Source organism: Platichthys flesus, chromosome 24 (assembly GCF_949316205.1).
Source record: "Platichthys flesus chromosome 24, fPlaFle2.1, whole genome shotgun sequence".
Classification (NCBI taxonomy): Eukaryota; Metazoa; Chordata; class Actinopteri; order Pleuronectiformes; family Pleuronectidae; genus Platichthys; species Platichthys flesus.
In genome coordinates, this window is record NC_084968.1 from 14,775,506 (window position 1) to 14,798,247 (window position 22,742).

The window sequence follows — 22,742 nt, forward strand, 5'->3', positions numbered from 1 at the left end:
AGTATCAGAATTTTCCACATGAATCCATATCTACTTCTCATCATGTTTTACTTATGCTACACATAAGCGAACTCCTAAGCTGTATTAGGAGTTCAAGTGGGTCGTTTCCGTTATGGGCGAATGGATGACTGTTAAGGAAGTAATGCTGAATTGTGTTATATGTGTGAGCGGGTACTTTTTGTGAGCAGTTTCAGTCGCACATAAGAACTTTATAAATCACTTTATTGAAAATCACCTTGTCAAACGCTCACTGGGTAAAGTAGTTCCAAATAGTAATGCGCTAGAAAAACAATCACACCAATAAGCAACCAAATCCAGATGTGCTTTGTTCAACCCTTTGCTACATCATGGAACAAAGACTCATGTGTCATGTGTCCGATAACTGCAGCAGATTCTTTCCGACACACATCACGTCCACTGATTACTTGATTACAGTAACTGGGAGCGTCACTTAGAGGGAACTTTTCGGTAAACTGGCGGTGTGAGGTTACGGAAAATCAACGTATGATTAGCATCAAATTGGTCGGGGAATTTTTAGAGATCGATCGGACAAAAGCCAAATAATAGTGATCATGTGACAGAAACATGTTAGCTGGCATAGGTTCAGATTTACAGGCTACATGGAAAGCATGTTCATGCTATGCTTGTGTCAAACCATTGTTCATGTTAAGAAACAAACAGTTCCAATGGCTGCACCTGCATTCTGTTGTGAAGGCTCTGTGCATTCCTTTGTTAATTTGTAGTTTAGCAAACTATTGTAACTATTTCGTGTTTTAAAGCACTAAATAAACATGAAGGAATTTTGTAACACACTGTTAAGTTATCATCAGATTAAAGGACATTTAAAAAATCGCACCTCTGCCAAGGCCCAACAGTAGACTCATAGATATCGTTCCCCTAAATATAATGGATTTTGGGATTAATTATTCGGTCTCACATTCTACAAGAAAGTGAAAAGCTGTCCTGGATCCACCCCCTGAGTCACACTGCATCCTTCCAACAGACAAAAATATAACCTCTTCTGCGGGGGGAAATGATAAGCCAGGCGTCTCATGAAGATTTACATTGATCTGAGTAAACAGTTGAGACGGGATGTCTAATGAAGTCTTTCCGTGGTGCACCGCATCGACCTGATGACATCACGGCAGCGTTGCAGTAGAGTCGGTAAGTATGGTCACGTTCTAGGTTTGGATGCATGTGATGGACTTGCAGCAAGGAACAGTAAAGCAGGATGATACTTTTGTACAATGAGAAGGATCAGAGATCGTTCAAAACTTGAGAAATGTGCACGTGAGTGACCAGAGGAGTTTACGAAGAGGAGATTTGAAGCCTGATAATGTTGATATTCATAATTTTTGTCTTTCATGCTGCTGTCACATCTGTGTCAGTCTCCTTTGTTCAAAAATGTTCTTTTCAAAATGAGTAATGATAGAAACACTTTAATTGCAAAGAAACAGTCATTAAATAATCACAATGACAATATGGTAACCTAGTTTAATAATTAAACTTCTTTAAAAATAAATATTTGAAATATAGTCCTACAAAGCAGCTACTTATAAACCCTGGTCATAACACGGCAGGTTTGTTACAGTTATAAAAAACTACAAGGCAATTTTCTGCTTAAACTTCATTTTTGGCTTGACACTGTTTTTGAAACTTGGGTTTGGTTTCAGTCTTCGAGCTCCAGGAGTTTCTTCAGATCAGACTTGAGCTGCACTTCGTCATCTTCGTCCACTTCCACCTCGATCCCATCCATGGTCTTCTGCAGCTGCTCCTTGATGTTGTTCAGCTGAAGCAGTCCGTCCTGCAGGTCTTTGCAAACTTCTCGTATTTTTACTGCAAAGTCCGTCTTAGCGCCTTTCCTCAGTTCCACGGAGTCCTTCGCCAGGAAGAAGACATCGAGCGCCAGGAAGAGGCCCGACATGACGCCGGTGGTGACGCTCATCACCTGGGCGGCTTTGGCGGCGCTGCCTGCAACGCTGAGGACCTGAATCGTGCCGATCAGACTCTCTGTGTTGATGACCAGAGCCTTGCCGGCTCGGCCGCCCTCCTTCAACACGTGCTTCACGTTCTGGTTTAGGTGTTTTTTGGAGATGGTTTCAGTAAATTTCTCAAAGTCCCATTCCTCCAGCGTCTCCATCCCCTCCTGTGAGGAGGAACAATACGTCAGGGCTGAAGCTCATGAAAACACGTTTCACATGAATCAGTTGTAGCACTTCATGTTTAAAAAGATGTTGGTATTATCACTACACACATTTGAACCGTGAGTCGACTTCAACACCTCTCATGGTTCAGTAGATATTCAAGTTGTGTAACAGTCAAGCTGAAAACCGTTTCTTCTCACCTCCAGAAACTCCAGACACTCCTTGATGTCCTTCATCTCCTGCTCATAGTCCTGGATCATCTTCTCCACCTTCTTGCGGTCGGTCTTCGAATGGACCGTGTCCGTGATGTTGGCCGAAGCGGACGCCACGCCCCCGGCGGTTGCGATGCCGATGCCCACAGCCGTGACGATGAGGGAGGTTCCTGCAGTGAAGGGCGCCAGGATGAGGCCGGTGATGGTGGTGATGGACCCGGCCACGCTGGCCACCCCCCCACCGACGCTGGCCGTGACGGTTTTCTTGTGAAAACTGTCGGCTGCATCGGCCAAACCCAGGAGCTCCAGGACGCGCTGCTGCAGGGAGGCGCCGCGCTGGTTGAAGAAGCGGACGAAGAGACGAGCGGCCATGAAGACACGATCGGCTGCGTCTTCCACAACCCTGAGGCAAGGACACGAAGAGAAGACAAACACTGGAATGCAGCTCTTGGACAATATTGACCAAAAGGAATTCTACCATCACATTGATAAGAGATGTTCAGCTTTATTATTATTATAAATCTATGTGAAACTTTTACTCAACTAGCCCTGGCTAACGCTACGTCACGGAGAATCACTTGTTCCCCGCTGCGTTGAACGGTGAAGAGATCTCCGCTTAATTTATTTATTTAATATAATTTAAAAAGTCCCTCAAGTTAAATGGCGACGTACTGAATGCAATAATTTAAAAGAATATTCCTTGGTTTTGACAGTCAAATAATGAAGTTAGTGCTGTTGTTCATTGTATGCACTGGTATCGCAGCGTTAAGGGAACAATGGTATCTGAACATCTTGGAGAATCACAAAGGTTTACTCACTCTTCAGGTTCCTCATTCTGGTTTGCTGCATTCCACTCCTCCCATCCTGACACACGGCAAAACAAGTATCAGTTTCAAACTGGATCCCTACAGGTGAACTGCACCCTGTTCAAACTGTGAACGTACCTTCCACTGTTCTCCACCACTCCAGAAGACCGTCTTCATCCTGCAAATGAACAGAGACAGTTCTGTGTGTAAATTAAATCTGACTCCGAGCATCACATGATGGAATATGACACATTCAGGTGCGTACGTCCAGCGGGTCCACGGCTGCTCCTTCGCCGAGAACCGGCACCTCGGCCATTTCTAGAGTCTGAACTTCAACGACCTCCTGGAACAGAGAGGAGACACATTCGTTCAGCAACTCTTCATCAAATCTGTGTTTCCAGAATGCAGATCAACACCTAATTGGATTCAAAACTCATTAGAATCACAAACTGTTCCCAGCTCCTCTTCTATACACCTAAGTATTATCAGCTGCAGTTCACTGGATGATCAGTGGGATTTTTAAACCACTCTTCATCACCTGTAATCATTCAGGTTCCCTCATAACCTGCATCTTGTAGTTTACACAACTTAATGATGTGTCTATTGTGTGATGACATGTTTGTAGGCGCTGGCTTCTGAGGTCAGAGGTTAACAGGCGGAGTTTCCCACACACAACAAGCTTCCTGCCTCGGAATGTGTAGTAAGTGTGTGTTGCACAATAACAGCTGTTCCTCCATCGGGCCTGGCAGACAATGAAGTGTGTGTCGGAGCAAGCAGGCGTCAGAGTTCAACACTGTTCTTTTTTCAGAGGTTCTACAACTCACACACAACACAAATCTATGCTGAGGGGGGGGGAGGTAGCTCTGAGCTAAACATGATGTGAAGACGTTTCACCTCTCGTCCAAAAGGCTTCTTCAGTTCTTGAAACTTCTCAGAACAGAAGAAGCCTTCTGGACGAGAGGTGAAACACGAGCAGGCCCAGTTGTGTAGGTAGAACTACTGGAAATACCTGTATGGTTGAAACTCTTGACAGATCATGTTTAGCTCAGAGCAGCCCCCGCCCCCCCCCCCCCCCCCCCGCTCTGCACACGCCATTGAAAGAATTTGTCACTGCTGAGTTCCCTCTGAAAGACCAAGATGCACAGAACAGATTGAAGTCGACTGAGCTCATGAACCAGACAGATGTTTTTTTAAAAGTCTTTTAAAATGAATGTCATTTCATTGAGTTTGCTCGTGTCATCGAAGCTCAGCAGGAAATAAAGAAATATGTGAAAATCCGGCTGCTTGCGATGGGAATAAATGATTGTGTTGGAGAAATAATTGACCAGATATTTTAACTAAAATATTTCCAGTGTGTAAATAAGTAAACAGCTGAGCTGAAACCGACACGAGCAAACACAGGCAGGATAATGATTCACCCCTTATAAAAAGATATGAGCCTGTGGGGTTGATTATGGCATTGATAGGTTTTATTTGCTCGGTGACTTAACGACACTGTGCAAACACATTTGCATGTGAGAATATAATGTGTGAACAACAAGCACCCAGTGAAGTTTGCTCTGTGGGAAACAGATACTGACGATGTACTCGCATCCAATTCAATGTTCTGTACTGCGTTTATATTTTCCACATTAAACTTGAAACTGAACATTATCGTTTTACTCCATTTAAATGATCTGAATTCCTAGTTAAGTGTTAATTAACAGCACAAAAGTTTGTGTTTAAATGGGACCACACACATCAAGCTGTGTTTCCTGCTCACCTCGGTTAAGGCCTGAGAGTTTGATGAAGAATCCTGATTATAACAGAAACATGATAGTTAGATAAAGAACCATTTAGGAATAGTGACAAATGTTAAAACGATATCAATAATGATCACAATTAAATTGTCATCAATAGCTATAAAGCGATATTCCAGTATGCATTGATCAGTGAGTGAAGGTTGTAGTTTTAAACTCTTCTTCATGGGCAGACAAGGATGTGACATTTATCACTATTGATATTAACTAATACATATTTATAATATCGCGCAGGACCACGAGCTGAAGTACCTTTGCTCCAGGTCCAAACAGAGCACCGGGCAGAATCCTCTTTATTCTGAAAGTCTGGAGAAGACAAAGCCCTCGTTAGCAGTGTTATTAATACTGTGCATGTAGATATTTGACTTCAGTATCTGGTATGAATATGACCTCCGCCCAGGGCTACATACCATCGTTTTTTTCTTTGGCGGCTTCACAGGCTCACTTGTCACCTCAGCGGTGGCGTCGGAGTCGACGTACCAAACAGACTGGAAACGACCAGAGGTTCTTTATTCACGTCAGTTTCACACACGCAGCGGTTTCACAAAATGTTTCGAACGAAGCATCAGACAAGGTCTCGATCACACGTTTATGAAGCTGCCGATTTTCAACATTATCGGGTTTGTTTCATTAGTTTTTAGGAAAGAGCTTCTTCCTGATGAAGAACTAGTTTTCTCGTGTCAGGTCTTCACCTTGTCGGATGCTTTGCATTCTTCAGGTGAGACGACGTGTTTTACCTCAGAGTCTCATTTCCGCTCGGCAGTAAAACCAGAAACAATGAGTGCAGTGTTAATACAGGATTCAGGCTACATGTGCTTCAGTGGAGGATGTCGGTGTCTTACATGTCTCTCTATGGTTCTGTCATCCAGGCTCTCAGAGCTGGACGAGCGGTCACTGTGAAGATCCCGAAGCTCCTGGCGACAAACGGGAGAAAGACGAGTTATGAGCAGCTCGGTCTTTAAATGTGAAAAAGATAACGAGGGTCAGGTGTTCTCAGGTCAGTTCTGCAGCTACTGACGTCTGACTCATTAGCACTGGGATCTGAACACACACCTCAGTCTTCAGGGACAAGGGGCCAGCAGGAACCAGCGAGTCGGTCTCATCCTCCGTCTGCAGCTCGGAGAGAGATCACAGTTAATGACTTATTAAAAGTGAAGCTGATTGTTTACTTCAAATGTCACAAAGTTCGTTATCGTCTCAATTAACTGATCTGAGCTCTGTTACCTGTGTGAGGGACTTGAAGGGGTTCACCTTCTGCATCATCCCCTTGAACTTCCCTGGGTTCTAGAGTTAAACAGACGTCACAGGACAGAGTGAAGGTTTTCTTATTCCAACCAGAGCAGCTTTAGGCATCATATGTGACCTTTGACCTCTGGAATCTAATCAAGTGTCAACTGGTGAAACTGGGGAAATTCCCCTGAAGGTTGAGAAATGATCAAGGAGACAAACAAAAGACTCCAGAGACAAAAAGGTTCCACTTGACAATTCCTTCACGAGTTAGGTCACAATGACCTTTGACCTTATCCCTGGGTCGAAGTGACATTTGTACATAAAGAAGGAAGATTGTGATTTGAACAAAAGCTAAGAATACAAAAGATAAAGACTGAGGGGCAAGAGGTAAATACATGTTAACTTTAAATATTATTCATATAGAGCCAGTAACTGACCAACAGTTGTGTCAGAGACGTGAAACGATAGAAGTGTTTAGTTGAAATAGTTCAGTCAGGTTTATCTTTGCTACCACCTGGTGGCAGTAGGGACACATTACAGTGGTGGAGGAAGAAACCAATTTATTAAAGACCAAGACACATTCAGACGGATTTTACACATGTTGAGGATTAAATTCTGAAGATTAACTTTAAAATCCCAGTGAAAACCCTGATGAGTAATTTTAACAATAGAATATTACAATTATTAACAATATCGACTAATAGCATCAGCCTTAATCTACAACTACACGATAATCTGAAGAAGAAAAACCCTCTTTCATTAGAAATATGGTACGTTTAGAAGTGAATCACAATAATTAAACAAATGGATGCTGTGTTACAAACCTAGAAGTTGTGCTTTGTGTGTTACTGTACATGTTGTGTACCTGTTTCTCTGGTAAGTTGTGAGTGTCCGTTAAGCTTCCGCTGCTGGAGGAGTGGTCGCCGTGAAGAGGTTCCTGGAAACATCACACACAAGTAAGAAACTCTACAGAGCCATTTATCATTTATAAATCAATAATCACTCAAACTGGTACCTTTGGCTGTGAGGATCTGAAGGGATTCACTTTCTGCATCACTCCTGAAATCATCCCTGGATTCTAGAGAACACAAACGTCGGTTGGACGAGTGAAGAGTAACTCGATGTTTTGGACGGTTCAGTCAGAATTTACCTGTTTGGTCTGAACTTCTCCTCCAGCCGCTGGTGGATCAGTGTGGGGCGTCTACAGCAGAGAGAGAAGTGATTGTGTTATTTGTTGTGAATTCTCGTCTTTAAAATATCCAAGAAATGGAGAAAAGTACAATATTAAATTATGACTATATACACAAACGTTTTTTGAGAAAACAAAAGGACAAAAGGGAGATTCAAATAACATTATTATATTGAGAATGTTTGGCGCCCCCTAGAGGCTCAGACATGTGGTGACCAGGGTAATAAAAGTGATTTCAGCTCTGGTTTGTGGTTGTTTGCAAAGGATGAATATTATATTAAAATATAAGTATTTAAATACTGCATCTCAGTTATTCATTATCTCAAAAATCTCTACAGCTGCATTTCTATGTCACATTTGGCTTTTTTAAATTGATCATAATATGTTATGGTTTTTTTTGGGGTCTTAAAAAAAAGTCAAAATGTAATCTTTCTTTATGTTTCGATTTAATATTTATAACTGTAAAATGTAATTTGTTGAAACCTGCACATATGATAAAAGGTGTGAATCCATGTAGCCCGCCCCCCCCCCACACACACACACATATACAAGTATTACTCATTATAAGATCACATGCAGTTGTAGTATTATCTCATATCCTTGTGTATTTTACAGAATCAGTACCTGAGCTGAAGACTTGAAGGGGTTGACTTTGTGCATGACTCCTTTCAACACACCAGGATTCTGAAACAAAGCATCACCAGGTCAAATATAATAACCATCATAGATGTTTCATAAGAGCCAGTAACTGTCCTGCTCTGACAACTTATTCTTTAATTACACGTCCAACAAAAACTTGCTGACACCTCAAGTTCTATACTTTTTGAACTAATCCAATTTCAGAAATATCCTCAACAACCTTTATAACTGCCCATAAATACAGAGTTCTGTAATCAAATGTTTTACAATAAGTCTAAGTACGTGATGAAGACTCTGAATGAGTGAAGTCCTCTCTCTCCCACCTGATTGGACTCGGGGACTCGCTCCAGGGACTCAGCAGAAGCAGCTCTAGGAACCTGAGACAGAATCCAGGTGAGTTAATGTGACACACATGGTTTCATGGGGACGTCCACACGGGGCTGCTGTTACCTGGGAGCTGGATCTGAACGGGTTGACCTTCTGCAGGACGACCTTCAGCCCGCCGGCGCCCTGAGGGACAAGGTTTACAAAATGGAATCTACACCCTCTATCATGTTTTCACCATATTTCATATAACAAACTACAGGACAACAAGCAAAGTGTACAAAAGGGACTTTGCATTTATTTGCATTATATCCAGGGATAGACTTTTCATGTTTATATGATACGTAAAAATGTACGTTTATTTTCTTAATTCAAGTTCTATACATTTGTATGCATTTACGTTTCATAAGCATTCATACTATAGTTCATAGTTAAACTGTTAAATATTAATCCTCAGTTACATTTCTTGGTCATAAGAGATTGACGACATCATCTGAGGAACCGTTTTACTCCCTAATATCAGTATTAGTCCGTGGGGTTTATCATGTACACAAATATAAAAATATTTGATTACAAATAATTGGGAAAAATGTAAATACATAAGTCTATAAGAGCACATACCTCCACCGAGGCTAACGCACTATCTCTCCAAAGGAAACAAGCTAAATGGATTGGTTGAGTAGTTCTTGATTAATCCTTTGTTTAAGAAAAAAGAATCTGGCTCCTGAACTCGTTACCTCCCCCAATTAATCAATCAGAGCTCAGTAGATAATAATTAAAACCAAACTGGAGTTTCGTCCTGAAGGTAAATGAAAGGATCTGAGTTCAAAGGAAGCAGCAGAGTTCGATGTGGCACTTCCTCTCACCTGAGTGGAGTCGGGTTCCGGCTCCAGTGACTCAGACGACGGAGCTTTGTTGACTGGGGAGGGAAGCTACGCAGAGAACACACGTTAAATCAACAACACGTTAAATCAACAACACGTTGAATCAACAACACGTTGAATCAACAACACGTTAAATCAACAACACGTTGAATCAACAACACGTTAAATCAACAACACGTTGAATCAACAACACGTTGAATCAACAACACGTTAAATCAACAACACGTTGAATCAACAACACGTTAAATCAACAACACGTTAAATCAACAACACATTAAATCATACAACACAGAACCTTCACTAAACACTCAAGCTGCTTCGTACCGGTGAGGTCGACTTGAAGGGATTGACCTGCTGCATCACCCCCATCACCCCCGTCCTCTGAGGTTTATAGAAACAGATTCATAAGGCACCAGATCGACTGATTATACTCAGTTATTCTTTATAAGCCACAGAAACTCCCCACACTTCAGATTCAGTAGGAGTGACTTGTTCTCACCTTGGTCTTTGGGTTCAGTTCCTGTTTGACCTCATTGTTGTTTTCCTACGACAGCAAATTAAAGAGAATATTCAAAACGCATTGAAAAGCCAATTCCTGATTCTGAGTTGATTGTTTGTATTTACACTGGAAAGTTTACTTCAGGTAAAACCAGGACTGTTTGTTTACTTCATTTTATTTATACTGATAAAAGTCCTGGTACCAGAGAACCTCTCCTGATTTAACAGTTAAAAAAAAGACTTTATTGTGATTGTTGTTATTTACCTGTGAGGTCGTCTCTGGGTCCTTCGGGTTCAGGCTGTGAGCGACTGGATGATCCAGCTCCTGCTCAGACACAACACGCCTCCATTAACAGCACAGACACTAAATATCCTTAACATCATATTTCATATACTGTATTTATTACACACCTCCCTGCTGGGTCTTGGTGGCACCGCCGGCGTTTGGGCTGTGGAGCCCTTTTCTCTTCTGAACATGTGCATTGCTACGATACATGAAGAGTGTAACATGAGGACGAGAAGAAACAAGATTTGAATTATTATAACCTGGCAGCCATGTGAACAGTACAGTGATTAACAGCTTTATAGAGCTTTAGAGAAATCAAAACCAAACTGTTCAGTATGTTGGCAAATTAAGATACAAGCAGTTCATATGAAAATTTAAATATTTTCATAGTAATGTTTTAAAGCTGTGTGTTATTTTGTCATTATGTTTTTAACTAAACTAAATTAAACCTAATTTAAAGTTTTCAGTATAATGGTATCCTAACTTTTTTCCTGACTGGCCAAGGAACCAAACTCCGTTCAAATGTTGAGCAATATAAGGTATTACACACATTTTAAGCTTTACAGAGGTCGTCGGGTGTATTTTTAGTGATTAAGTGTGAGCTCGGGTGTTAGTGAAAGAATCGGCTGAGCCTGCGTCCTTCGTAAGAACACGTTTCGGTTAGATTAGCACTTTAACTGACGCGTCACGTGGTTGCTCCGGAGCGTCCAGCTAGTGGCAGAGAGCTGTACTAGCAGCGACCAACAAAAGTTAAAACGTGACGCTACAAGTGAGTTTCTGGTGACAGTGAAGGAGACGAATTGAACAACTTGAATCCAAATGTACGGCGACAAGTTTCTGAGAACTTCCTTCAATGTTTTAGTTCGCAAACGACAACGAAACTGTAAATTGGCAGAATTTTGAACGCAGTTTGGTGTCTCGCTTACAACAACGTCGGACAGTCTCCGGTACAAACACAAACTACACAAAAACAACACAATGAGCGGAGCGGGGACCTACCTCCGTGCGGACTCACAACAACAACAACAACACAGATGTTAACGGGTCAAAGCGACACAGCTTCGCTTCCCTCAGATCCGGAGTCAAACCGGTTTGACCAGAAACTGATGAGGCGGAGCTGAAACTCACCTGGTCCGATTTCATGAAACACAATCAAACACACAGGGTCAACAACATGTGACACACACACACACACAAACAACTAAACACACGCACACATTAAAACACACGCACACACACAGCTGGGAGTAGATTGACCTTCCTGTGCTGTCACTCACATCAGCTGTGACACTGGGCGTGGCCTCTTCACTCGTTTACATGTAAATAAGTTCTTCTCGTTTCTCAAACGTTTCACTTTTAATTTTCTAATTCATCGTTAAACTCACCGAAGATGTTTATTTAATAAACAGTTGAAATCAAATATATAGAAAAAGAAACTGGAACAAGAACCAGTCGGAACATTTACAGATGTTTCAGATGTTTCAGGGTTCAATGGGAAAAAGCAGATGGACAAATTACTTCCTTATTTATTGTTAGAATATTAAATAACTACTGCGATTCAATAATACTTTTTATTTACCTTACAATACTACGTTTTACTTTTCAATAAAAACAATTAAATGTAAAAACCAAAGATTAGAGGCACAGATATCTTACATTATACAAATGAAATTTAATATTTTCATTGTTGAATGAAATAGCTTTCAAATTCCATTTATACATTTAGCTCTATAACCAGAATTGTAGTATTCTATTCAATGTGTTGACTTTTATCACGTGATAAGTTTGTTATGTGGTAGAAATAAGTTTCTGAATAAAACACCAAAGTACATCTGCTAAGTTTAAAATATTGAAATTAGGTTTGTAACCTGAACACGAACAATAACAGGAAGTAGAGAGATGATCACCTGAGGCCAAATAAACAACCGGGACACATTCACAACTTCTTTATTCACATAGTATAATACCTGAATATAACAAAATAAAATATCTTTAGACCTTTACAGGTACATTCCTCTCAGGAGCCGCATCAAATCGGAATCTACGGAGATAGAAATCTTTAAAGCTCAAACACATGAGCACTGTAAAAATAAGATATTGTATAACTCTTTCACACAGACATAAACAACAATTATATAATGAAGCAATGACATATAATTATACATTTAAGATTAATTACCCTGATGAAACAGGAATATTGTAACATTTTATATTTAGTGGCTTAATTCCAGAAAATCAATGTGTAAATTGTAAATCCACTAAGAACCTGCCTCATTACACCGATATCCAATTTGTAGATTCAACAAAAATAATTAAAAAATCACCGACATTACAACTCAATACAGCTGCACAAATTCAATCTTTGTGAGTTAATATTGATTTTATATTTTTTCTCATCATGCTTAAGGTGACGAATCTGTGACCACACCCTTTAAATCACATAATACAATCCAATCAAGGATTCCCTGTTATTTTCACCAGTGAACTGAAAACATGTTAAAACATATGAATCCACAGCTGAATAAAAACCTCTGTTTATTAATAAAATCTTCACATTTTTGCATTGGACTGGAATTTACCCTCATTTCTGATGAAGTCCAGAATCTGATGTTAGAATCATTCTACGTGGGACCATTCCCCCGGCCAGGAGAGGGCGCTGTTGATCCAGCAGAGCTGTGTCCACCTGGAGTCTCACACGCTTCCTGTTGCATCCTGCAGCTCCTCCCTGATGGAGTTGAGCTCCACCACGGCAGTGTTCAGCACGTTGGCCACACCCTTGATCTGCGCCACCACCTCAATCCTGCAGCCCTTCTTCAGCTCGCGTGAGTCCTTCACGAAGAACTGGTCCATCCCCCTGAAGAGGCCCTGCACCGAGGCGATGGCCCAGTCTATGATCTCCGTGGCTCGCATCACGGGCGAGTCCACCAGGCTGATGATCTGCACGGCCCTGCGAGTCTCCCAGTCCTCCGAGTAGTGCTGGGTGCCCGACCGGAGGAACGGGTGGCCGCGGAGTTTGTACAAGCCCTTATCGATGAAGTGGAGGATCTTCCCCAGGTCCAGCAGGTGACCTTCATACTCATTCAGCGCTATCTCCACCTAGTGGTCAGGAATGTCACATCCTTGGGTTAAATATCAGAAATCTAGACCATTGATATCTAAAAGTTGATACCTATAGATCGATATATATACATTCAAAGTTATTAAAACTATAAAGACAAAGAAAGGTAATTGAGGCCTGATACTCCAGTTTAACCATTTAACTATAAATAAGAAGAATATATGGAACTTGGTTTAAGTTTGTAAATCTTCAGCTTTATATCATAACATTCATATTGTTGATCGGTGTGCAAACCTAGGTGCTGGTATCGAACTCACGATCTTACCACCTCTTCCCGTATTGCACGTGTACACAACCAGGGTCAGAGGTCACAGTGTCCACTCACCTTCTTCCTGTCGTGCATGTTGTTGGAGTTGTCGGAGGTGGCTGAAGCGATTCCTCCGGCCGTCGCCATCCCGACACCGACAGCTGTGATCACCAGAGAGATGCCGAAGGTGAAGGGCGCCAGAGCCAGGCCTGTGATGGCCGCCACCCCCCCCACAGCGGTGGTGGTGATGCCGGCGGCCTTGGCTTTCCTGTGGAAGTCGCTGATGTCGTCGGTGATGGCGTGGAGCAGGATGATGGACTGCCACAGGATCTCGGCTCGCTCCGTGAAGACCTTGTTGAAGACTCGCAGGCCGCGGTGGACCTTGTCCGCCAAGACGCTGAAAGACCTGGACGCCAAACACACGTGGAGCAGAGCAAGTTATCCTCACTTTACAACATCACGATGGAAACAGTTCATCAAATCTCAGTGAAAAGTCTTCTGATGATTCTCACGACGTCGTTATCAAACAAGTTTAAAGTTCAACTGCTTCAACTCGTTTTCTTTATTAGAGAAAACCAGTAAGTGTAAACCAGCCCGGCTCTGATTCCTGAACACGAACCTGGACTCGTCCTGGTGGTCGACTCGGCTCTCGTCGTCCGACGGCAGCTCGTCCCACTCTGACAAACAAACAAGCAACAGAGATCAGTGACGTTAGAAAGATCCTCCACCTTCGTTTCTACTCGTCAAACAAGTCGGACTCACGCTCCACGGTGTTCCACCACTCCATCAAACTGTCCGTGTCCTGGGACCAGAACAGGGAAACAGTGTTAGACGTGTGCACAGGAGACACATGGACATGGAGCTGAATATTAGAAGAATATTGTTAAAGGGAATCTGACCCCGTCCTCGTCTTCATCCTGAAAACCGGCCATAGCTCGTTCATCCTGCTGAGCCGCCATCCACTCCGCCTGCAGGGGGAGCCAGAGAGCACACCGTCAGCACTTTGTTCATATTTTTGGAGATAACTCAGAATTATTATTATTACTTCACCTCGTAAGTAATTCTAGGATTTTAATATTCCTTCATATCAATAGTACTTGACAGATTCAAATTTTTCACCCATTAAGGTCTTAAACAGACTCGGATTTAACTTTTTGTTAATTATTGTACCCTGTACTGTGAATATAATGATTCTGGAACATGGGATTTTCCATAAACATACTTGTTTATGGAAAATCAGAGAGCAAAACAGTCAGCGAGTCGAGGACATGAAACCACGTGAAGTTGATCTAAGGATCACGAGACGCCACAGGATGGAAATCTCTACAGATCCAGGGTTAGTTGAGTCACATGACGGCCGATCCCTCGACAGGTGGGAACGAACCATTGCAGCCTCGGACATGAAGTCACCCGAGGAAAATCCAGATGGATCCTTCCACTCTGGAGGCCTGTCTTTGCTCTGCCGACAAAACCACACAAAACAACACAAAACAACACAAACAGGAGAAGTTAGCTGATGCTCCTCTCGTCCGTCTTTCCAATCAGAGTCAAAGTGACAAACCTTAGTCTTGTGCTTTTTGAAGCCTTTGAGTTTCAGGGACTTCTTCTGTTACAACAAACAGTTTGACATCAGTTTCATTGTTAAACAGAGACGCAGCACAAACTCTTATCAGGTTGAGGAAACTACCGGTTTGGAGGAGTCGTCTAGATACTGCTCACTGTAATACATCTCTCCTCTACTGGTGGAAAGATTCCCTGTGAATTCCTCCACTGCAAAGTCGTCCTGCAGAGACGGAGCCAGAAGGAAAAGTTTAACTCAGGTTCACAACGATGTGTAATGTTTCCATCGGGCATCGAACCAGCGTTGAGCGTACGTGAGCTGCGTGGTGCGGTGTGTGGTGGCTCCGCCCCATCGCCTCACTCTGTCTGGATGTATCGGAGCTCGTCTTAGCTTTGGGTTGAAGGGTGTGAGAACCTCTATGTTTGGATTTTTTCTGATAAGAGCAACAAGGAGTTTATTAGTATCATGACAAAGTGGTAAAATACTGGTTGTACTTATAGAATACCTGTTTGGAGTATTCCATCCCGTAGAGCTCCTCCCCGTCCAGCTCCTCGACTGACCAGCTGCTCATCTTCCTCTGGGAACTGGACTCGTCCAGAACGTTCTCCTGATTCACCACCGCATCACAGGAATTAGTGAAAAGACGAATTCAGCAGAATCAGCTACAGAGAAAGAAACCTCACCTTCGAGCTTCTGTGACTCTTGTGCAGGAATTTCATCTTTGCTGGTTTCTTCTATTGATGAGGAGGAAAAAGCCCAATCGGTGAAAACCGGGTATAAAAAGGTTCAATGACAAAACTGAGAGAAAAGAAACTTACGGGTTTCAAGTCGTCATATCCGTAGAAATCTTCATCTGTTTCCTGGAAGTTCCTGTCGCCCGTGAAACTTCCCTGAGGAACACATTTCAAACCAGTTATTACACAAGTCAGGAGCTTTACTTTGAAAAGCCTGCAGCATAGAAGTCACAACATCTTCCCCTTTTTCTGACAAACAATAAAGAATAAAACTTCTCAAGAATTATATACATCCTAAGATGATGAAAGCTAACATAATAAACACTCATCATAACCCGCTATCTGTTGTAGATCACTCTGTCCTGTGGATATTTGAACTGTTTCTGTTTGTCTTTGTGTTCCAGGGGCTGCTCACTGGTACCAGTGGGAAGCTGCTCACTGGTACCAGTGGGAGGCTGCTCACTGGTACCAGTGGGAAGGCGCTCACTGGTACCAGTGGGAAGCTGCTCACTGGTACCAGTGGGAGGCTGCTCACTGGTACCAGTGGGAGGCTGCTCACTGGTACCAGTGGGAAGCTGCTCACTGGTACCAGTGGGAAGGCGCTGGATGGATCTGAATAACTCACTTTTCAAAATCCCTGATGAAATAAATTATGACTCTTTTTACAGAAGTTTCCCAAATAAATGTGATAATTTGTTGTCGTCTCAATTCTTAAAGTGAGGCCTACGAAAGATATTAAATAAAAGTAAAACATTTGAACAGTAACACGTGAAAATGTTATTTCAAGTAGGGAAACAAATATGTTACATGTATGTTATATACGTTGTGAGTTCAAAGCTGTCGTGAAAGTCATTGTGTGTTTTTTTTTACCTTGCTTGTGGACTGAGGACCGAAGTCTTTCATCTCGTCTTCGTCCTCAAACACACGATCCTTCCAGTGATTAAAGAGAACACGTCCCAGATGAGATAGAAAACAGTCGCTACACATAACAACTCAATCAAAACACACACACATCGCACAAACACACATGTACGATGCTACCTTGGATCCTTTCTGTGGAGTGTATCCAGTCGCACCTCTCACTTCATCGTCCGTCTGCAGACAAACAGTTTACATCTTCTTTATATTTCCTTCATTCCATTTTGTTATTTTAGATATTAATTCTGCCGGTGTCTTTTATTTATTTTGTATGTGTGCTTGTGGGTAGATGAGTGTATAAATGTGTGTATACGTGTATTTGTGTGGGATCGTTTCCATGCCGAGCTCTTTGTGTTACACTTTGTTTTTAGGAAATAACTAAATATCAATAAAGTCTGATTCCTGACTCTGGACCTTTGACTGTTGTTTATTGACGAGTGTTTCTTATCAAAAACTGTCACATGATCCTCTGATGAAAACTGGAGGGATATAAAGTGAAGTCGTGGAAACAGTGAGAGTCTGAAACCTTTGGCAGAGAGGTGGAGAATCGTCTTTGTGGCACAAACTTCATTTTCATCTTGTTTTTTCTCTTCTAGTGAAAACAAAAGTCACAATATTCAAACGGTTTTCCTTTAAATGCTGAAAACACATTAGAATCTTTATTGTTGGTTATTGAGCAGTAAACAGTTTCACCTCGTCATGTTGAGCGTCTGCTGCGTCCTCAGCTTCACTCCCCCCCGACACCGCCGCCTGCCATCAGAGAGACACGGCATTAAAATATAAACTGTTCATGTTTGTCCTAAAGAAACAAATAACAAACTAATAATGTTATATATAAAAAAAATAAAACCAGCCTAATACTCCTTTAAATGCGTTGACAATAGGATGTGAATGAATTTGCTTTCTTAGAATTATAAAACCCAACAATTTGAGCTGCAGATGGTCAAAATATTAATAATACCATATTTTACTTATATAGCACCTTTCAAAACACACTAACAAGGTGCTTTACAAGTTAATAATAAATAGGAAACTATTTAAAAGCGATACAGAAGTCAGTTCAAAGAGAAGACATGAAGCAGTAAACACTCGATAACAAACCTTTGTGTCATTAGGTGAATTTCCGCTTGCGCTCTTTCCCCCCCGCACTGCAGTCTTGGTGGAAGCTCGTCTCAGCAGCTGAGTCACTTTGCTCTTCAGAGGTTTCTTCTGGTGATTCAAAGTGACAGAAACATTATGAAACCATTTTCCATTTACCAATCCTGCTCGTAGATATGGAGAATCAGAAGATAATAATGAATCCTACTCTGTAGTCCAGGCCGTTCAGTTCATCTTCATGCTCTGCTGCAGCCTGCTGCTCTTCAGAGGAAACCTCCTGAGAGATGGAAGCACTCTGTTAATCTGAACACATCGTTCTTCTGTCTCCATGGAACTGCACAGATTATATCTATATTCCATCTCCACAATAGAACAAGCAGCAGGTTGTGGGTTTGTCGTAAATAAAACTCAACACAATCTTCTAATTCATTGAATCGTGACGCACAGTTAGATGCAATCACATTTCACACACTTTAACACATCTTCTAAATCACACATGCAGGGACGCGTTGATGCTGAGGGACAGTTGGACTCCAGACAGGAGGACAGTTACCTTGGAGGACCTCGGGGGGGTGGAGAGTGTCCTGCTCCTTCCCTCTTTCGTGGCGTCAGGAAACTTCTCCTGAGGAGTGAGGAGCAGAAGCATCGGACACGTGCAGAGCAGAGAAGCTGAGGTTCACAGGAACTCACTTACCTTCGTGCCTCTTCTGGACAGGAGGGACATTCTGAGCTTCTTGTCCCTTTTCTGGATTAGATGTTTGGACAGAACATTAGGTGACACTCTAGAAACTATATCCAGTTGAATCATTGAGTGATGAGTCTGATTTTACCTTGCTCGGATTTCCAGAAGCATCCTGGTCCTCACCACTTCCTCCATCATGGTCCATCTCCACCTGAAAGTGGAGCTTCTATAGTTTCTCTTTCTACACTTGAAAACAAACGGTCTGAACTAGAGAGGATCCGTCTCTTACCTTCATGGACTCGCGCCGCAGTCTCAACCTTCCAGACTTGAAGGGAAACAAATATTTAATTCATGAGCTGAGACATTCATCAGCATTACAGACATTCAGAACTGTTATTGATAAACTGATAATAAACTAGAACATGTGATGAACTTTTAAAGTGATTTCTTACTGGTCTGAATTCAGGGTTAAGCTGTGGACTGTCCTCAGGCCAGTCTTCCACACACATTTCCTGTTTGGGGATTTGAACAGAACTCATGCTGAACATTAGACACGTTTACAGAAAGGAGTCTTCAGTTTAATAATGTTGTCTCTGGTGGAGACGGACCTGTCCGATGAGCAGGATGTCCTCGTAGACCACGTAGTTCTCAGACTTCACTGGTTTACTTTCCTGTAAAAGAAATGAAAGATGATCTTTCAGAGGTGTATGCTAATAACACGTGTTTCAAACAGGACTAATTGAGTTATTATAAACGTAGCGAGCTCATTGGATCTAATCTAACGTACCGGAGTTTTGGGTTTGCGGCGGATGGAAGGCAGCGGCCTGAAGGCCGGTTTAGGAGACGTCTTAGGAGCCGGAGGTTCGACCTGAGCACGAGACAAGAGGGACAAAGACGAGTGAGGACAGAACGCTCAAAGACCCGGTTCTAAAAACACATCAATCCTTCCTTTGCATACCGGCTTTAGAGGGGGGGGTGGCCCTCCTGGTTTTGGTGGTAGTTCTGGGATCTGTGGCTTCTCTCCCCTCTGTGGTCGAGTTCGGGGGAGTGGCTTCGGTGGACGTTTGAAGCTCTGATGCTGATGATGAAGAGGAAACATAACATCATATAAATCAGATCATGTGACCCAGTGGGATCTACAGACTCCCAGTTAAAGTCCAGAGTGGGAGTATTAACACAGGTTTGTTTACAGCTGTCTACATGTTGAACGACACCTCTTACGTACACGAGTCATCTCAGCAGGATCCGGACCGGGGGACAGACCTCGGGCCTGACTGAAGGGAGTCGGATGAAGAATCGAATGTTTGGTTCCCTGAGGCGTGGTCAGGACAATGTCATGTGACCTGCTCGAGGAAGCCGGTTGGATGGCTGGAAGAGAGTCTGATGGCGTCGCCCTGAAGAGATCTGGAGAGGACAGCATGTCCGGCTTCATCTCTGATGTGCTGCTGAGCGGGTGTGGAGAGAACCCGGTGCTGCTGCTGGAGGGAAGTGGACTGAAGAGGTCTGGAGTCCCATTGGAAACCTCCTGGAAAGGGTCACCTTGTTTTGAAGGCGTGGTTCCGAACGGGTCGTCCAGACTGAAGACGTCTTGGAATAGATTCCTTTCAACCGGGCTTGAGAACGGGTCAAAAGTGTTTGTGGATGAGAACACGTCCCGGTTCTCCTTGTTCGACGAGTTGAACAGGTCAAAGTGTTTGGTTGAGGGATCTGGTTTGTGGCTCGTGTGGAGAAGTTCTCCACTTTGAGAAGGAAACAAATCTGCCCCATCTGTGGAACCAGTATAAAACGGATTCCCCGCTCTGGGCTGTGAAGACTTGAGCAGATCAGGCACATAGATCTGAGGAGGCTTCTCAAAGAGGTTCTTCTCCTCAGCTCGAGCTGCTCCTTCAGCAGCCTGGAGACAGCCCCCCCCCTCGGAGGCTCTGGAGACGTTCTGTGTTTGCAGGTTCACGTTGAATAAGTCCGGAGAGTTGAAGGTTTCATCGTGATGATGACCATCAGTAGATTCCTTTCGGGTCAATGTGAGCGGCAGGTTGTCTACCCGGCTCGGAGCGAAGGTCGGGAACAGGTCGTTCTGAGGTTCCTCTCCGTGAAGCTCGGGCTGAAGATCCAGAGGGGAGCTCTGGAATTCAGGTGGAGGGACGAAGATGTCGTTCAGGTTTGCTTCTCTCTCCACGTTCTCCATCACGTGACCTTTGCTGCCCGACTCCTGAGGGTAGAACACATGGACATCAGGGATTCGCTCAGAAGGTTCAAGTCTAATGTGGTTTTACAACAGACGCCTCTTTAATGCACGTACCAGGTAATCAGAGTAAAACGGGTTCCTTCTGGTCGGGTCCACATGGACTCCATTCTGATGAGGAGGAGGGGACAGACAGAAGAGGAGGAGGAGTTAGACAGACGGTGGAATGAGGTCAGCAACATCTGAGAAAAGGTCGTGTAGGTCAAGGCGTTGTGTAAGAATAACAGCATGACTCAGCAGAAATGTGCAGCGTGCACAGCACAACCTGCCAGAGGAATCTGGAAATGTAGGTTTTGGCCCTTGTCAAAATAAAGAGAACTGTTTCTCACAGACTGGTAAAACCTAACAATATAAAGAACTTACTGTGGAACAATCATATCATAACTTTAATCTATTTGAGACAACTGGAGTAAGAGTCATTATGAAGCTGCAGCTAATTCAGGAGCTGTGGCAGATTGTTGTTGTTGTTGTTGTTGTTGTTGTTGTTTCACCTGCAGAGGAGGACCTGGCCCAGTCGGGCTGCTCGGACACAAACACATTGACAAGGTTTCAGAACTTCCTGAATCATGTGATGTTTTGTGGATCAGAGAAAGAAACGCTGCCGGTGTAACTCGTGCTGCAGGAGGAAGAGGAGGCTTGTCCTTCCTCTTCAAGCCGTTGTGAGGAAGAGGAGGATTTGAGTTGATAAAACTCAGCTGTTTGAACCTTACGCTGCGACTTAACAACGACCCAGTTCACGTGTGCAACTGGTGTCAATGGTTCTGGAGCTGAACCACGTGTCCTCCATGCTGAGCCTCACCTGTGCCGAGTGGTGCCGGTGGTTCGAGTCCGTAACATGTGAAGCAGCAGCTGACACGTGAGCCGGCTCCTCGTCCTGCGTCAACAACACACAAAAACATGTTTATGAAACAAAAGCCTGACAACGCTCACGACTCAACTGGAGAATCGAGTCCTGCTGTCGCCTCGCGGCTCAACAAACACAACACAACTGGGAGTGTCTTAGAAATACACTCGACAATACACACACAGTTCATCACACACCTTCTGAGGCTCGTTCACAGACGATCCACCGGAGTCTGAGGGAGATGAAACGAGAGTCTGAGGAGAGAGAGAGAATTCAACCATCACCTCTTTGTCCACCTTCATCTCCGGACTGGAGGAGACAAGGCTTCAGTGCCGGCCCCGTGGGGGGGGGGGGGGGGGGGGGGTTCCCAGTGCGTGACACTGTGTTGTGAGTGTGAAGCCTCTCACCGTGTACTGGGGGAGGGACGGGTTCTGAGAAGCTTTCTTCAGCATCTGTCGTAACGTCACAACTCTCTGCAAAGAAAACAAACAGAAAAATGTCTTTGTCATCATCAAGTTCATAAATGAATACAGATCAAATCCCACTGGGCCGTAAGAAACCAGTTACATAGACTCTGGTGAAGTTACAGATTAACATATCGACCAGACGTCTTCAATTTAGGTCACAAATGAAGAGTGAATAAGAAAACCCAGAACACCACCGAGTCAAAGTTCATGTGACCTCCATCATGACCCTGACCCCCCCCCACAGCTGATGGAGGTGAAGCACATTCCAGCCTCAGATCAGCTGACAGGGAACCAGCGGCTGGTCCACAGGCGTGTGGGAGGAGAACGTGTTAAATATGGTTCACCTCCCATCATGAGTTCAGCTCCCATCATGAGTTCACCTCCCACCAGTCACTCACAGGTTGTGTTTCTGCAGATGCTCCTTCTGTCTCTGCTGCGACGTTCTCCTGAGAAACACGCGTGTGAAAGAGGAGGAAACACAAACACGAGACACTTTCACATTTCGCTCCGGGACAACAGGTGAAATCACAGCTTCCTCTGCCACGAGGGTTCGAGTCCCGCGGTCCAACTCACCGCCGCGTCTCCCCTCATGGCTCCAGCTGCTTCTCGGTATCAGATCAGACTCATGGGTCTCAGTCCTCGGAGGAGATTCACCCGCTGGATCAGGACGTGTGTCTCGCATCAGTTTGTCCTCGACTGCGTCAAATCGTCATCTGCGGGTTCGACTCACCTGAGGCGCACCGGCGGCTTTTCAAAATAAAAGCTCAGCAGCGACTCGGGCTTCACGATCAGCTCAAGATCTTTAACTGAGTCAACCTGA

At 43.6% G+C, this 22,742-nt stretch overlaps 2 protein-coding genes across 6 annotated transcripts; both read right to left on the reverse strand.

Annotated features, from left to right (window-relative positions):
* Positions 1-1,423: 1,423 nt before the first annotated feature.
* On the reverse strand, positions 1,424-11,270 carry LOC133950044 (uncharacterized). Of its 4 annotated transcripts, none has more exons than XM_062384206.1 (23): positions 11,011-11,270; positions 10,137-10,210; positions 9,991-10,050; positions 9,727-9,771; positions 9,552-9,608; positions 9,210-9,275; positions 8,470-8,529; positions 8,343-8,396; positions 8,005-8,064; positions 7,342-7,392; positions 7,207-7,269; positions 7,057-7,128; positions 6,186-6,245; positions 6,015-6,071; positions 5,804-5,875; positions 5,372-5,449; positions 5,214-5,267; positions 4,925-4,957; positions 3,428-3,505; positions 3,301-3,340; positions 3,175-3,220; positions 2,345-2,759; positions 1,424-2,146 (listed from the first exon to the last, which is right to left on the reverse strand). In XM_062384206.1, the coding sequence occupies exons 2-23, from the start codon at positions 10,206-10,208 to the stop codon at positions 1,670-1,672; spliced, it is 2,070 nt and encodes a 689-aa protein (XP_062240190.1). In that variant the 5' UTR covers positions 10,209-10,210; positions 11,011-11,270; the 3' UTR covers positions 1,424-1,669. The 4 variants fall into 4 exon arrangements, with proteins under 4 accessions (XP_062240190.1, XP_062240191.1, XP_062240189.1 ...); XM_062384207.1 differs by having other exon boundaries at positions 11,140-11,268; XM_062384205.1 differs by lacking the exon at positions 11,011-11,270 and having other exon boundaries at positions 10,137-10,992.
* Positions 11,271-11,674: 404 nt separating this feature from the next.
* On the reverse strand, positions 11,675-22,619 carry si:cabz01007807.1 (uncharacterized). Of its 2 annotated transcripts, XM_062383445.1 has the most exons (33): positions 22,496-22,619; positions 22,321-22,368; positions 21,863-21,928; positions 21,653-21,709; positions 21,411-21,485; positions 20,669-20,722; positions 19,595-20,578; positions 19,328-19,447; positions 19,157-19,237; positions 18,978-19,040; positions 18,822-18,881; positions 18,659-18,694; positions 18,518-18,580; positions 18,382-18,432; positions 18,241-18,309; positions 17,896-17,964; positions 17,691-17,798; positions 17,283-17,339; positions 17,116-17,181; positions 16,713-16,766; positions 16,542-16,601; positions 15,756-15,827; positions 15,621-15,671; positions 15,443-15,544; positions 15,251-15,370; positions 15,064-15,159; positions 14,938-14,982; positions 14,761-14,835; positions 14,276-14,344; positions 14,139-14,178; positions 13,996-14,053; positions 13,455-13,782; positions 11,675-13,107 (listed from the first exon to the last, which is right to left on the reverse strand). In XM_062383445.1, exons 1-33 carry the CDS (start codon positions 22,511-22,513, stop codon positions 12,703-12,705), a joined length of 3,720 nt encoding a protein of 1,239 aa, XP_062239429.1. In that variant the 5' UTR covers positions 22,514-22,619; the 3' UTR covers positions 11,675-12,702. The 2 variants fall into 2 exon arrangements, with proteins under 2 accessions (XP_062239429.1, XP_062239430.1); XM_062383446.1 differs by lacking the exon at positions 21,411-21,485.
* Positions 22,620-22,742: the final 123 nt, after the last annotated feature.

What these genes read in the sequence shown, in the direction of transcription:
- LOC133950044 (XM_062384205.1), bottom strand. Translation starts at nt 10,235, where the DNA reads ATGTTACACTCTTCATGTATCGTAGCAATGCACATGTTCAGAAGAGAA. An exon ending in ACCCAGAGACGACCTCACAG is followed by an intron (nt 9,772 to 9,990) that starts GTAAATAACAAC and finishes TTGCTGTCGTAG; the next exon opens with GAAAACAACAATGAGGTCAA. An exon ending in CGGAACCCGACTCCACTCAG is followed by an intron (nt 8,530 to 9,209) that starts GTGAGAGGAAGT and finishes CTTGTCCCTCAG; the next exon opens with GGCGCCGGCGGGCTGAAGGT.
- si:cabz01007807.1 (XM_062383445.1), bottom strand. An exon ending in ACATCCTGCTCATCGGACAG is followed by an intron (nt 18,882 to 18,977) that starts GTCCGTCTCCAC and finishes ATCCCCAAACAG; the next exon opens with GAAATGTGTGTGGAAGACTG. An exon ending in CAGACGCTCAACATGACGAG is followed by an intron (nt 17,182 to 17,282) that starts GTGAAACTGTTT and finishes TGTTTTCACTAG; the next exon opens with AAGAGAAAAAACAAGATGAA.